The sequence below is a fragment of the Pecten maximus genome, unplaced genomic scaffold, assembly GCF_902652985.1.
Source record: "Pecten maximus unplaced genomic scaffold, xPecMax1.1, whole genome shotgun sequence".
Lineage (NCBI taxonomy): Eukaryota > Metazoa > Mollusca > Bivalvia > Pectinida > Pectinidae > Pecten > Pecten maximus.
Genome location: NW_022979377.1, coordinates 2,399 through 18,905, shown reverse-complemented (window position 1 = coordinate 18,905; position 16,507 = coordinate 2,399). Strand labels below are relative to the sequence as shown.

The 16,507-nt window shown below is 32.9% G+C and overlaps 1 protein-coding gene across 1 annotated transcript; it reads left to right on the top strand.

The window, feature by feature from the left end:
• Positions 1 to 35: 35 nt before the first annotated feature.
• On the top strand, positions 36 to 5,872 carry LOC117318556 (low density lipoprotein receptor adapter protein 1-like; the record flags this gene model as incomplete). The annotated part of the gene is given in 5 exon segments (XM_033873528.1): positions 36 to 119; positions 448 to 541; positions 4,398 to 4,483; positions 4,794 to 4,858; positions 5,339 to 5,872. Coding segments are annotated over 5 exon segments (483 nt in total), but the record flags the coding sequence as incomplete, so codon positions are not given.
• Between the last annotated feature and the right edge of the window lie 10,635 nt (positions 5,873 to 16,507).

Here is a 16,507-nt window from a genome sequence, read left to right as displayed (position 1 = left end):
GCTAATAACGTAGGCATCGGCCTCAACAGCTTTTTACATTAACAGTATCAAAAGCCTTTGAACTTGCCCATGATCATGATGCAGACTGGGAAAATGAAAAAGAAACCAAAACAAGCATAGTAAGTCAATGATATAACCAGTTTGGCTTACACAACTTATTTTGTATGATATGGACTAAAATATAAGCCCTACTTAGAAATGCATGTGTCATTCTAATGCTGGCCATTGTGTGTAATCTGTAAGCTTGTGCTGGATAAAAAATATTGAAATAAACAAGATATAGAAGGAAAATACCTCCCAAATTTTATGAATGAAACAAAATTGATACCTGACATTGATGAGAATATATGACTTTTTATGTTCTGTCTACCTAAACATAATAGGCTTATAAAAGTGCATATCATTATACACATTACCACTGTATAAAGCAGTAATGATTTATTGTAGAATGAACAATCCAAGCATAATACCACCAGAATCTGTGATCCCAGTCTCAGCCAAGCACCAGCTAAGTCTATGTCTACGTCAACACACTCTACAGGTATATTGTGTTCAATGTCTGTTTCTGATATATCTATTTCCAGAACAGTTGGTGAATTTGTGGTCACATGATACACTGTAGAAACGTTTAGGGAACATATATTCCCAGTATAAAGGGAAGCAATTTAAAGCCTGTTATTTTGCTGTTCGACTGTAAAAGGAAATTGATGAAATTGTGCATCCTCTCTACAGAAGGGGAACTGTCTTGTCACCTGTCACAGAGATGCTGTGGTAGCAGTGTACAATAAAAATGCCAAATTCTGAAAAATATGGCACATTTTTTGATATGTAAACATTGCCAGTTAACCTTACATATAACCTCTAATAAAGTATATGTATTTGAAATCTGTACAACATTTGCAATTTTAATAGAGCTCTGAAGGATAAGTAAACTGATATTTTCTGTGATTTTTAGAGCCGTGAATACCATGGTTACAGCTTAAAAAATTCTCAAAAATTGCAAAATATTATGATATTTGACCCAAAATGGCACAATTCTCTACATAATTTTTTTTCTGAAACCTATTTAAAATTAAATATCTCTATCCCAAAGACAGAATTAATCTTGTTTGGACATATGTTGTAAATTAAGTTTTTCCGCTATCTTACCTTTTCTGTGGGCTTCCATTTTGCGCTGTAGGCAAAACTAAATTTCCTGTGTAAACACACGTTCGGAAAATCCGGATATTTAAAATCCAGAACCAATTTATTGATTTTTGTTTTAATAAATGTGAAGCCTGTATGTACTACTTCATACTGAATATACCAATTATAGTGTACATTTATTTTTTCATTTTTTATGCATATCATAATACAGGAGTTATTTGCTTAACAAAAAATTGCCCATGGCCAGGCTGTCTTACTGTGGTGTGCTACCTTATACATCACTTTTTTAAATTCTAATTTTACTAAAAACCCCATGAATGTCTAGAATATGTTCCGACGAACAAAATGACATATCAGGTTACTGTGTATCTTTAATAGTCACCGAGTATTGCTGATTTCCCTGAGAGGTGTATTTTGACAACTTTTTCTCCCAACCCAGTAATAAGGGGAGGTAATTTTAAAGATGAAAACTCCCATAATTCTGTATATCTCTTGAATAAAGTTGTGTTTTGAGTTGAATGTGGTACTTTGAGTCTCTGTGCATGTAATCAAGCAAAAAATACTATACAACTATAAAATTTAGCCTTGTAATATGACGTTATAGTTACCATGACGTCATCAGTAACTATGACGTCATCAGATGGTATCTATGACGTCATAAATGGTGTCATAATAAATAACCAAATTCCTTTCCAAACCTCAGCTTAGCAACACATGCAATATTCTAACTGATAAATCATGACATGACATCCAAGATTTCAAAATGTCATGCCTATGACATCACAGTCATCTGTTTCCACCCCGGTAATTCAGATATGTACCAATGATCATATGAAAGTGTCCGCTGATCCCATTTTATGCGGAAAATGCTATTTTTTCTGCTTTACCGAAGGAAATGACAATAATTGACAATATTGTATCAACCGTACACTCTATCATTTGAAATTACATGCTTACCATTGTATAAATAAACTGAAAATAATGGTTTCACCAAATATTTCAAAAAATAACACTTACTGTAATAGTTTCCATGGATACGGGGTAATAAATCAGGTAAAACAAACCAGAATTCAGTCTATATGGTTTGTTAGATACCCAATAAGTTATTTTGGGTTTGTTATAAAACATAGAATATCTTTTCAATTTACACTGACTCATTAACATTATGCTTAATTAACCCACCCTTAAAATGGGTAGATATGCGATTTACCTCCCTTGATTCCTCTAATATGACAAGCCAGATATTAAACAAGTTTTAGATTGTTTTTATGCATTTTTGAGCAATAATGAATTAAAATGAAGCATAATTAAGCACAATTTCCAAAAAATAACATTTTTCAGCCCTTATAAGGTAGCAGTGTACAGTAAAAATGCCAAATTCTGAAAAATATGGCACATGTTTTAGATATGTAAACATTGCCAGTTAACCTTACATATAACCTCTAATAAAGTATATATATTTGAAATCTGTACAACATTTGCAATTTTAATAGAGCTCTGAAGGATAAGTAAACTGATATTTTCTGTGATTTTTAGAGCCGTGAATACCATGGTAACAGCTTAAAAAATTCTCAAAAATTGCAAAATATTATGATATTTGACCCAAAATGGCACAATTCTCTACACAATTTTTTTTCTGAAACCTATTTAAAATTAAATATCTCTATCCCAAAGACAGAATTAATCTTGTTTGGACATATGTTGTAAATTAAGTTTTTCCGCTATCTTACCTTTTCTGTGGGCTTCCATTTTGCGCTGTAGGCAAAACTAAATTTCCTGTGTAAACACACGTTCGGAAAATCCGGATATTTAAAATCCGGAACCAATTTATTGATTTTTGTTTTAATAAATGTGAAGCCTGTATGTACTACTTCATACTGAATATACCAATTATAGTGTACATTTATTTTTTCATTTTTTATGCATATCATAATACAGGAGTTATTTGCTTAACAAAAAAATTGCCCATGGCCAGGCTGTCTTACTGTGGTGTGCTACCTGTTACATGGTTACATGTAAGGACCCAAAACTGACAATCTGACACATGTCACAGAGATGTGGTTAGGGACCTCAATCCCTTGTTCTGACACATGTCACAGAGATGTGATTAGGGACCCCTAACCCCTCTTATGACACATGTCACAGAGATGTGGTTAGGGACCCCTAACCCTTGTTCTGACACATGTCACAGAAATACTGTCAGGGACCTCAATCCCTTGTTCTGACACATGTCACAGAGATGTGGTTAGGGACCTCAATCCCTTGTTCTGACACATGTCACAGAGATGTGGTTAGGGACCCCTAACCCTTGTTCTGACACATGTCACAGAGATGTGGTTATGGACCCCTAACCCTTGTTCTGACACATGTCACAGAGATGTGGTAAGGGACCCCAAACCCTTTTTCTGACACATGTCACAGAGATGTGGTTAGGGACCCCTAACCCTTGTTCTGACACGTCACAGAAATTTGGTTAAGGATCCTCAACCCTTTTCCTGACGCATGTCACAGCGATGTGGTTAAGGACCCAAAACTCTTGTTCGGACACATGTCACAGAGATGTGGTTAGGGATCCCTAAGCCTCGTTAGCTCACTTGCCGGAAGGGCAATTGAGTTTATGCCGTGTTGCGGCGTACTTTGTCCATCTGTCCGTCCGACATACAACTTTTTCCTTTTAACATTTTTTCTCAATAACCAAGAGGCCAAGGGACTTAATATTGGGCCTGTAGCATGCAGAGGTGAAGGGTTTCCAAGTTTGTTCAAGTGAATGACTTTGACGTACATTCAAGGTCACATGGATACCAAGTTTGTTCAAATGAATAACCTTGACCTATATTCAAGGTCACATATGGGTCAAATAGGCTAAAATCTTCAAACAACTTCTCCTCAATAACCAGGAGGCCCAGGGACTTGATATTGGGCCTGTAGCATGTTTGGGTGAAGCACTAACAAGTTTGTTCAAATAAGTAACCTTGGCCTATATTAAAGGGCACAGGGACCAAATACGTATAAATCTTGAAACAATGATTTCTTGATAGCCAAGAGACCTGATATCAAGTGTGATAGCTAGTGGGCGCTGGTAAGGGACATGTTTTGTTTGAGCAGTACTCGGCATGCTTTTTGAGCATGACCATATATTGAGCAATGCTTACAGGCAGTTTTTCTGAACAGTTTTACATATGGGAGGAAAACCACCAATTGGGCTTGCTTAAATATTTAACTTCTTGAGATTGTCTGTTTGTCTTTTGTAGACTCTTCAGATATTACTATTCCAAAGTTGCGGAGTCCTGGCTCAAAATCTGTTGAGTCCTCCAACACCTCTGAAAGTGGTGAATGGGTAAGTGTGTACTTAAATTAAACACCGGTTTCCATTTCAAGTAAAAAAATTAATTTAGATTTTGCTGTCTTACTTAACAATTTGATACACATTTTTATTAGTTTTAAGCTATTGTAACAAAACATGTCACTTTAATGAATGATAGGAAACAAAACAGATTTAAGTGCACGAACACCTCAAAGTAAAAACAAATTATAAGAATGAATATGGGACATAATTAAAGCTTATAGACATAATGTATTATTAGGTTTCTGTATAATGTTCCTGTTGTATAATATATATTTCTTGATTTACATCCTTGGACTTTTAGCAACATTTTGAAGATGATGATGCTGCTGCTGATCAAGTTGAAGACTTAGACGATGACTTTTCAAGGTAATTTGATCATTTACATTGTCAAATATTGTCGCTTAATTTCTTATAAAGAAAGGATTCTTTTGACATTGCAATAATAGTAAAAGACCATCGTTCTTTGTCACTTTAACCCTGTCTAACAGATAGACTTGTCTCCCATTTTAGTTATGCGAGATTTCTGATACGTCTAGACTTGTCTCCCATTTTAGTTATGGGAGATTTCTGATATGTTGACACTCCAGTGATGTCATAATTAAAACACTTGTCACTCTTTATTATCAGACAGCATGATATTAAACAACAACAGAAAATCACCTTTGGCCCATCACTGTCAATTAATCAATTTCACCATTGTCAATCCGTGAACTGAAATTAGGTTAACTATTGACATGAAACTGTATTTGTTTAGTTGTAATTTTATACCAGTACTTGTCTTCAAAATAAGGTAATATTCGCTCAGCCATTTCATCTGGTTTACATTTGGCCCAATTTTCTTTACAGACTGGCTGAAAACCGTGTGAAGCCTGTCCATTCATTAGGAACCAACCTGTGTCAAGATGATCTTGACGATAGTTTGACTCAGTATTTTGACAGTAACCGATGTTTAGAGGAATTCTCAAGGACTAAATCTGTGGAGGACCTCCTTTGCTTATGAGGAAATCTTACCTGTATGTTTGTTCACTTTATAGATCACCAGGAGAGCTCAACACAGATACATCAGTGAGGATTGTCAAAATCTTCAAGAAGTGCTACATTAGCTAAATATTACTTCTGCGGCTACTTTATACAAGATCCTAAAATCTTCCACAATATTCATTATTGGATGTTATTTTGCTAGCTGTTTAGCAGAAAGATGCCATATTTTTTCTAGAACATGATGTATAGTGTCAGATTATAAGGATTCTGAGATCAGCGACACATGGATGAAAGTCATGCAAAAGATTACCTCAGTTTTGAGTTCCTCAATATCTTTTTATGATTATAATCACTGTTGAATACAAAGAGATATCGGTTGTTTGAATACTAAATACAAGAGAGAGGTTAAGCAACCTTACGTTAATACATACCTGTGCATGTAGGCTACACATACATGTACACTGGACATTATCTGGAATGTTGTAAAAATAATGTTTTACGATAAATACAGCTACATCTAGGCAGGTTTGTTTTAAGCTTCTATTTTGAACTATTATGTAATAAAACCAAGAAAAAAACCTGTTTATGGAAGAAATTTCAGACAATTTACAGAAAATTTTATTTCGAAAATCTGTCATTCAGTCACAATTTTCTACACATTTTTTCTTACTTGTAATCACTGCCATACAAGTTATTGCTATGTGTAGCAGATGCAAAACTGTATCATACTCGAACAATGCCATGAATTCCCCTTCGACATGTCCACGTAAGGTTGCTTAACTCCTCTAATATATAGCATCAGTAAAGTGTCTCCATGTTTCTGAGATGTGCTGGTTGTAATCAATATGATTCTTAGTTTTTATTCCATATGCAACACCAGTTAAATTTTGTTTGTTTTTGATAATCTTCCATTGAAATGAAATAATGTTTGTGAACTATGTGTTGACCAATGAAACTCATGATGGATTAGGTAAAAAGTTACAGAATAGATCTTTTGTTATAAACCTGAGATGAATCAGTCAGTCAGAAGGTTTCTTCCTCCTGTAGTACATGCCTGTTCAGATGTGTATTGAATAATACATGAGTCAAAGGTTTCTTCCTCCTGTAGTACATGCCTGTTCAGATGTGTATTGAATAATACATGCATCTTCTGAGTAACCAAGATGTCTAGGTGATGATATTTGGCCGGTTACTAACAAGTTTGTTCAAAAGAGTAGCTTTTAACCATACAGTTTATACCAGCTGAATACCATTATATATATGTCATGGGTATGGCAGAATTTCTAAAACACAAGGAAGCTACTGATATTGTAAAATCTGTGGTGCAGTATTCACAGAAAAACCTTCTAATTTTCAATTTTCAGTGTTTTGCTTAAATAAACCAGAGTGTTAAGCAAATTTATACAACCACTTATTTTACTGTACATCTGCATCAGAACAGAAAAAGTTGCAGAAGTCTGTGCACTGAATAGATAATACCATTCTGGTTGATGGATACCGAAGTCGTGTCTGCACAAGTAATATTTCTTATATTTTGATGCTATTAAACAAAGTATTTATCAAATACCTTGAATATTTTCAGATATTCTAGTGTAAAATTGTAACAAATATTGAATGATTTCTGAAACCATTTTTTCAGAGAATGATATTTATACTTCTTATTAGTATGGTACACCAAACAAACTTTGATTTCATCACTAGCCATGTTTTACAAAGAGAGGTTATTTGAGTTGATTACCTCTTTTCATCTAGCAACACAGCAATAGTAGTTATGACTGGAGTATGATGCCAGATATGTTGATCATTTGTGGTACTGTCAGTTGTTTACACATGCTAGAGTTATTGCTTTTACCAAAGTTGCAAGATAATGTAACAGCTAACCAATTGTACTTTTATAATAGACTGTTTGGTAGTTTGTACACTAGTTGTGTAGACTTGTGAAGAATGATTCAAAGTTTACACTCTCTCCATATGTTAAGCTCATTTTGGGCTACTGCTCAGTCCATATAAACTGTTGTATGACTCTCAGTACTGTACAGTATTACTGGGGCGGTAGTTAACTTCATAATAAGATTATATCTTACATACTTATACTGGTATGGTTACTGGGGCGGTAGTTAACTTCATAATAAGATTATATCTTACATACTTATACTGGTATGGTTTAATTTTAAAGGAAATGTGGTTCTTTATGATATGTAAGACAGAATAAGAACTCATAAACAAGAGGTGAAAAGTGTGAATCTTCACGAGTCAACACATAGCTGCTGAATTTTTTATGAAATTTTTGATGATATTATAAGTGTCTGTGTGATGTATGATGGTGCTCGCTATATTGTGCCGTGTGGATGTTGTTTTCAGGAAAACATGTACTGCCTTTGAAGCCCATGTGGTGTAGAATTGTGTCAGAGAAATGTGTTGATATTTTAGAATCCTAAGATTTGCTCTCAAACGATTTTGATCTGACAAAGATAAGAAAAATAATCTCATTTTACACAGCTTGAATATTTATCAGATGAAAGAAGAATAACTGCATATTTTTAAGTCTAGATTTTGCTAAAATGTCCTTATGAGGATGAAAGCAATCAATAATTTGTTATAAAAAGACATCTAAGTCTAGGTACCTGGTATTTTCTGAAATATTATATTTATTTTGTTATTATTTTTTCTGATACAATGTTGAAGCTGATATTCAGAGTACACTTAGTTGACAAAGGTTGATTTCTTGTTATTTGTGTTAAGTCAATGCATTTGTGTTAATATATTAATTGAGCAAAGAAATCAACAACATGTTCCATAGCCTTAAATCTTATTTGTTTTATTCTTATGTGTGTATTGTGATAATGTCAAAAGGATTGAATTACCACACATTTGTTTTGCTTTTCATCCTGATGTATCTCTGAATAACATATTAAACAGTATTAATCTTCACTAGTCAGTATGTACTTGTTATAAAAGGTTAATATCCCTGTAATTATCTTAGGGGGATGACTTACTGGCATTAAATATTGGCGATGTGTATTAACAATACAGAAGCAAAAGAAAAAATAACAAATAGAATTTTATTTATTTCAAGCATAATCAGTATTTTTAAAGTTTTTAAAATAAGACAAAAAGAATTTGGAAGCAATTTTAAACAAGTTTTGATCAGGCATTGATTGTATACAGGTCATTAGGCATCGTGACGAGATCTCAGGTAGCTTACTATTCTATGACAACCCACACCGAAATAAAGTACAAAAAAAGTATGGGAAAAAAGTACTAAAAAAGCATAGAAAAAGTATGCTTTTTTTGACTCAATTTGGAACCGATATTCCAACACGGTTCCAAATTGAGTCAAAAAAAGTACTAAAGTACAAAAAAAGTCTAACAAAAGTATACCTTTAGTACATTTTATTGTTTTCATTAAGTACAGAAAAAGCACAAATATAGTACAGAAAAAGTACATTAAAAGTACAATAATAGTATAAAGTGCACAGGGCCAAATTGATGGTGTACTTTTTTTGTGCTTTTATACTTTTTTAGTACTTTTACAGGCAAGTCCATAAAGTACCAAAAAAGTACAAAAGTACAAAAAAAGTATGAAAATGGTACAGAAAAAGCAGGAAATTAGTACTGAAAAAGTAGGAAAAAAGTACCAATAAGGTAGGAAATTAGTACTGAAAAAGTAGTGGAAAAGTAGGAAAAAAGTACTAGAAAAGTAGGAAAATAGTACTAAAAAAGTAGGAAATTTGTACTGAAAAAGTATCAAAAAAGTAGGAAAATGGTATTGAAAAGAACGAAATTAGGACTGAAAAAGTAGGAAAAAAGTACCAATAAGGTAGGAAATTAGTACTGAAAAAGTAGTGGAAAAGTAGGAAAAAAGTACTAGAAAAGTAGGAAAATAGTACTAAAAAAGTAGGAAATTTGTACTGAAAAAGTATAAAAAAAAAGTAGGAAAAAATTACCAAAAAAGGGACTTAATTTAATGGTGTAGGAAATTAGTTCTGAAAATATAGGAGATAAGCTTAAATGAGAATACTGCATGCTTAAACAATACATACATCAGTCCCATTCCTAAGAGAAATGCACAATTGTATCAAGTGAAAACAAACATTGAAATACAAGATTAGTTATCCAATCACAATTCCACTGAGTATAATTTCATGCCATAGCAAAGTCTTGATCTAATAAGCTCGAAATTTGTTTAAGGGTGAGGTTAAGGATTTACAGATGGACATCTATGTATAAGGGCAATAACTTTTGATAAATTATTCTAATATTTTTTTCAAGCAGGAAAACACAATTTTATATCATGTGTATGTAGGAGATCCAGACAAAAAAAACATACTATTCTAAATAAAAAGGGCAATAACATTTGTAAAAATTGTTGAATCATAATTCCTCTTGAGAAAACACAACAAAAAAATGTAAATAAAAAACAATGCATAAATGCATACTGAATACAATGAAGTATGGTATATGCATAATGTTGCTTGCTTAAACTGGTCAAATCCAAGTAAGTGTGAATTCGAAAAATAAAATGTCTGATTCTCTTCATTCCTTTTTTGCTTTATGCGAATCATTGCCCTCAATTCGGACCACAATGCAATATCTTTAAGCTTTCCCTCACTTCAGAATGTACTGCATAATCTGTTGGAAGAAAGAGAAAATTTTAAAATATTTTTTATATCAAAACTTAAATAATTGTGAAGATTTGTTTAATATAAAAATGTAGATAATTTTCCTTATATATGCACCTGATCACTTTACTGTCATTTATTACATGCATGTCTGCTTGGAAGTCTTTTTATCAAGAAAAGCTAGCCACAGGTATACAAGTTTAAAGCTACAACATAAAACTTTTAATTATAAGGATAAGTACTTTAATAAAAATCAAGCTTCTCCAGAATTCTCTGACAGTTTGTTTCATCTTAAATTATGCAACTAACTATCAAAATACTCCAAAACACAGATTTTTTTTATTCAATCATTTCTTGAGATCATTTTTTTGTGAATTGATCATGATCATGACATACAACAAATTTTCAATGGATTTTATTGACTTCGTTTTTGAATGTATTTTCTTCAAATTCCATATACTATGGTAGACAATTATTAGTTCATTTACCGATATTTTTACATATATTCCCTAAAATAGATATACACATGTTGCCCGAAATGTGACGTTACTTTCGTTCTTATATTCTAACTTAAAAATGTCATTGCTATTTTTTTTTGAAATTTTATGCAATATCTCTTAAAATCAACTACAAAAAATTCTGTAAATATTATCAGATGAATAAGCAAATAATTCTTTACATGTAAGTGAAATTTCAATAAATTCCATTGAAAAACGAAGTCATAATAATTAATTGGAAATTTGTCAAAATGCATGAAATATGTAGTAAAGATATTACGAATTTACCGTTACGTGACAGAAATAAAAATGCAATATAACTACGTCGAAGTTCGTCAATAAAGAAATAAAATTCTTCTTGTTCTCAATATTTGGATGCTATCAATCAGGATGCTTATAAAATCCCAGGCGTATGGTAGCATAAATCTGTAAATTGAATACTTACGATTGAAACACACGTGGATCTAGCAGTTCTTTGTTAATTAAACTCGGGCCGTGTAAACTGTAATCGGTGATGAATTCATTATGAAAACCCTGAAACACGAAGTAATCAAGTATTAATATTAACATGTGTAGGCCCCTATTCACCTATATAATGTGAAACGATGTAGGAACGTGCAGAAGACGAAATAGATTTAAATAATAAAATTGTAAACTTACCTGGTCGCGATATCTGTGATATTTTCGGGTGAAAATGAGCATTTGTCGCCAAAAACAACAAGAAAGCTGATATTCTTTGGCCACTTACTGACAGATAGTCGATCTTCTTCAGTTAGGCAAGAAAATGAATTTCGTTTTTACGATATTCTATATCTAAATCGTGTTTGTTTATGTTTCTTCCGTAGATAAACATCCGGTGAAATTCAAACATGGCTATCAGACTTCCCGCTAAAATCTCGCTGTTTGTTGCATCATGGGATAAAAAAAAGTTTTGTCGGAGATCTACTGTATCGATTTCATTCTTTTATTACTTGTTTTTTTATATTCTACTTCCTTAAACTCTATTGTTCCATACTTTTGGTATTACTACTTCAGCATTTAAAGCTTGCACATTGCACAAAATGATCGCACGAAGCGAACTCGTCAAATCTCGGTAGATTCCGTAAACCGAAGTAAACAAACGAGATCACGGCCCCGAGGTCATAGGTGAACCGACCGATGGTAATTTGACACAGGTATAAGCCTCGTCAGTACCTGTTATGTAATCCGGATGTTTTGTTTAAATGAGGGTAGGCACCTGTGATCTGATCGTAGTGAAAGGCAGTCAAGCTTGACAATATAAATTGTTATAATTAACGCCGCGGGCATAAGACTTAGTCTAAGAGGGGCAATATGTGTACAGGTGAGACGGGAGGTACACAGGTAACTCCAATAAACAATAAAGCTAGGTATGATTTGCCATTACAGTCGACTGTCGCTTATATTAATTAACACCACGGGTGAAATTAACTTTCGGTACGACGTTAAGCATATATCCTGATCGCTTTGTTAGCTTAATACAAAGGTTTCAAGATTTAGTTTAAAACAGTTGAAATATTTTTGATCGATCTTGGTGTTGCAGTTATTCAAGCCGTCTACTATATCAATTAAAATATTTATGATAGATCTTGGTATTGATCTTGATTTTTGTAAACAATAGAGTATTTTATTTCTACACACAACACTCCTACGAGATCATTCTACAACAGATTACTGTAGAGTACAGCTACATTGTGTCGTTGTCCGAATTATCGTACGATCTTGCTAAATAAATATAAGACAAATTAAAGTTTTCTTTTTGTGTTCACTTTCACCATTTCAATGAATGCGATGTAATTCTGATTTAAATACCGGAATATTGTTCCTTGATCATGCCTGTTTGTTGTCAGTCAAGCCATATCGAGATCGAGATCATCACAACGCTTGACTTCAATATACGTTTTACAAGGAAGCGTCCGAGTGACTATATCAGTATTACACATGTTTATATGAGTATATCGGTGAATATTTTGACAGAACACGACGTGATTTCGGGTGCAATTATCAGATGTAATCTTAAAACCACGTATATCCAGCAAGTATATGATATGCAGACAAAGAGCAGGTGATTTTAATTTCATTTGAATGAATTAAAAGCGTATTACAGGCACGGGCACGGGCACATGTGTGTTCGTAGAGTGATCCCCGATCTGGTAGAGGTTAACGTTTGGATAAACGAAATGTTTTAAACTCCGTTAAAGAGGTTATAATTAAAGCCAAAATACTGTAACTTCAAAGAACGATCTGGAACAAAATTTTTGTAGAGCTAAGTTTTGACGTTCGTCACATGAACGTATAGTAACATTCATCAATGTGAAGTTTATTACTTCTGAGATACATATGGAAATACAAACGAAAAGTGACAAAGAAATCACCGTTAAAATGTGTGAACCTTACTAACAAAGTACATTGAAGTGAAATACTTATGATAATAATTGTTGAATTTTAATTATTTTTTAGATAAATTTCTGTGGTACTGATCAAAGTATGAAAAGTATTTTCTAGAACATAAAAACAACAAAAAACGAGATCAAAAACATTTGATATTACCAAATGATAATTTTCTGTATCTTATTTGATAGATATTTGTTGTGGTTAATCCTGGGTATTATTTTTTTAGTCTTAGATTTGTAGTCGACTGAAAAAGTCAGATTTAATTTTGAAAATATTAATATGCTATAACCCCTCGCAATGTCTGAAAATATTCTAAGTCCATAATAAGTACAAAAAAAGCACAATGGCATTAGCTGAAAAATTCTAAGTCCCAAAAAAGTAGGAAAAAAGTACATCCATATTTTCACAATCTTTCAAAATAATTCTAAGTCAGATTTTAGCACAAAAAAAGTACTCTGAAAAATTTCAGAGTCCAAATAAAGTACAGAAAAAGTACCCTGAAAAATTTCTAAGTCCAGAATAAGTACAAAAAAAGTACTCTGAAAAATTTCAGAGTCCAAATAAAGTACAGAAAAAGTACCCTGAAAAGTTTCTAAGTCCAGAAAAGTACAAAAAAAGTACTCTGAGAAATTTCAGAGTCCAAATTTAGTACAGAAAAAGTACTCTGAAAAATTTCTAAGTCCAGAAAAGTACAAAAAAAGTATACTTTTTTGGTACTTTTTCAAAAAAGTAGGAAAAAGTGTATACTTAAAGTAGCATAAAAGTATACTTTAGTGTGCTTTATTTCGGTATGGGAATAGACATGTAGCGTTAAAGATCACAGTCTTTAAGATTTTAGCAGAGTTTGTTAAATTTTCATACCATAACCTTTTAAAACTTAAATTTCATGTTTTTTTATGTATTTTCACAGCCATTTTGTAGTATTGGTCTCTTTAATATGATCTCATTCATTAGAAAGAAATTCCCAGTAAGTTCTAAATATACCTGTACAAATGTAGATAATTTATCGAACCTTTCCCCACTGGCTGATCATGAGTACTGTGCTTTATACAATCATTTGGATATGATAGATATATTGGCTGGGACTCTAACTAGCGACCCTCTACATGGAAATACTACCACAAGACTAAAGGGAAATTCCCACCAAGTAGTTAACTTATTAAGCTTTTCAATGATTTTGAAGATAATTGGAGAAATAAAGGTGAATGGGGTTTGCCTAACTAGATAATGAATTTGATTGTATGTTCTGTATGTTTACCAGGATATTAGACTTCATTCAAACACACAGGAACTCATGTGATTCCCCATTCAAGGTTTGACAGAAAGTTGGTGATGAATAGATGTTTCTGGTTTTGGTAAAGAATGTGATATATGTAGAATGATATAATCAGATATTTACTGTTAATATATTGTTACCCTAGTCCATTTGTTGTGCTACTGTATATGAAGTCCCAATGTTAATGTGAATGTGTATGTATTGGTGTATAAGCTGAATATTAACCTCTATGACAGATATATATTTCCGTGCTTATTCACATATTGAGTATGCTAGTATTTCTTATTGTATCTTCTACCAGACAAATTTCTACACTTGTGTCATCCCATTTTCGCTAGAGAAGGTTTCTTATTGCGTTACACTGCACATTGTTTGGAGTGTAACGCAATCAGAATCCTTTGCTAGCGAAGGTGGCGTCATCCTAGGAAAACAGTAACAGACAAACATACCTGGAAATGAAAACTGCATCCTGAAATGCTGTGAGAATATTTCAAAAATATTAATTGGCAAAACTTTAAATCAGGAAGTTGTTATTATTCAGGAATTAAAAATAAATGTTAACAAAAGGCCCTAGGAGTTGTACTAGGGGCTTGTTCATACTGTTTGATATTTTCACTAGCTGACTATTATTGATCACAAAATTTTTGGACATTGTGAACTGTTTGAAGTTTTGGAATATCAATATTTACTGGTAATCAGATGTACTAAAACGATTGATTTCTCATTAAATGTTTCCTGTTTTAATGTTTTGATTCAAAATAGTTAAAATGCTCATTTCCCTATTGACTATGCACAAGTGTCGGTACCGTGAGCACATGTACATGTACACACGACCATTAAAATACAGGTATAGAGACTATGCTGATCAGTGAACAAATAACATGTCCAGTAGCTGTTTTGTGGTGTTTTATAGAAGGAATCGTCTCGTCTCTACATTTAGAATACCTAGCTGGACTTGAGACACTAAACTGTAAAATTTGTGAAAATAATTTTGCATGAAAAAAAATTATGATTTTGAAAAGTTTTGAAGTGGCATCTGGTTTGTCCATGTATGGACCCCAAGCCCATTTAATATAGATATATAAATACTATCTTGCATTTTCTTGAGCATTGAATATTGCAGTTTTGCTTGCAATTTGATAAAAGAATTAATTAATTTTGTCAGAACATTAAAGATATTGCCTACAGGATTTTATAATCATATGTGCAGAGTTGAACCACAGGGGCCTGTAGGTTGTACGAAGTGTATGTAAACCAAACACATTCAGTGTATAACAAGGACATGTGCCTATGTACATTTGTATGTTTATAAGTGACACTATAGGTAAATTATGTCCCTGTGTACAAAAAGAATCTGTCAATCTCTAGTACCAGTATAACTGTAAGGGTCCTTTATTTAGATATTTCAGACATTAGATACTGATAACAATGCATAACTTTTTTTATTGAATCCCGTGTAAATGGGATATCTCTTTGTAGTTATTGTTTGTTGCAATATCTTTGCTATTTACTTATTTTCACTGTTAAATCATTTGCATTCTTAAACATGCATTTTTATAATAAACTGTTGACTTATTGATGTGTATTATAATGATTTTTTTTTCAAACACTTATGACAGTTTCGGTCTGTCACAAGGAGACTTAACACGAACATACCTTTTATGTTCCGCAGCCTCCCAAAACCTCACATACGCACTCACCACACGCATGCATGTCGGACGCACGGGAGGCCGTCCTTAAATGACCTTAGCTGTTAATAGGACGCTAAACAAAATAAACCAAACCAAACCAAGGTCTCTAGGAACCCTTTTCCATAATGTTATTTCTGATGTGTACGTACCCAGTAGTGAAAATACAAATTATGCCAATTTTCATGATCCCACAATTGTTTTTGTTTGGCTTTATTTGGAATAATAACTGTTTAAAATGAAAAGAACTCTACATATGAACCCAGTACACATTTCATTTATAAAGAGCATTATATATGAAGATAAAATGTTACTAACTTCTTTTGAATAAACAAGGAAACATTTGTGGATAAATATGGATATCCTAAGCAATATACAATAATGTACATGGCTATAAACACCACACATAAGATTCCGCTTTTTAGCCCACCATCATCAGATGGTGGGCTATTCAAATCGCCCTGCGTCCGTGGTCCGTCGTCCGTCCGTCCGTCCGTCCGTCCCTCCGTCCGTCCCTCCGTCCGTCCGTCCCTCCGTCC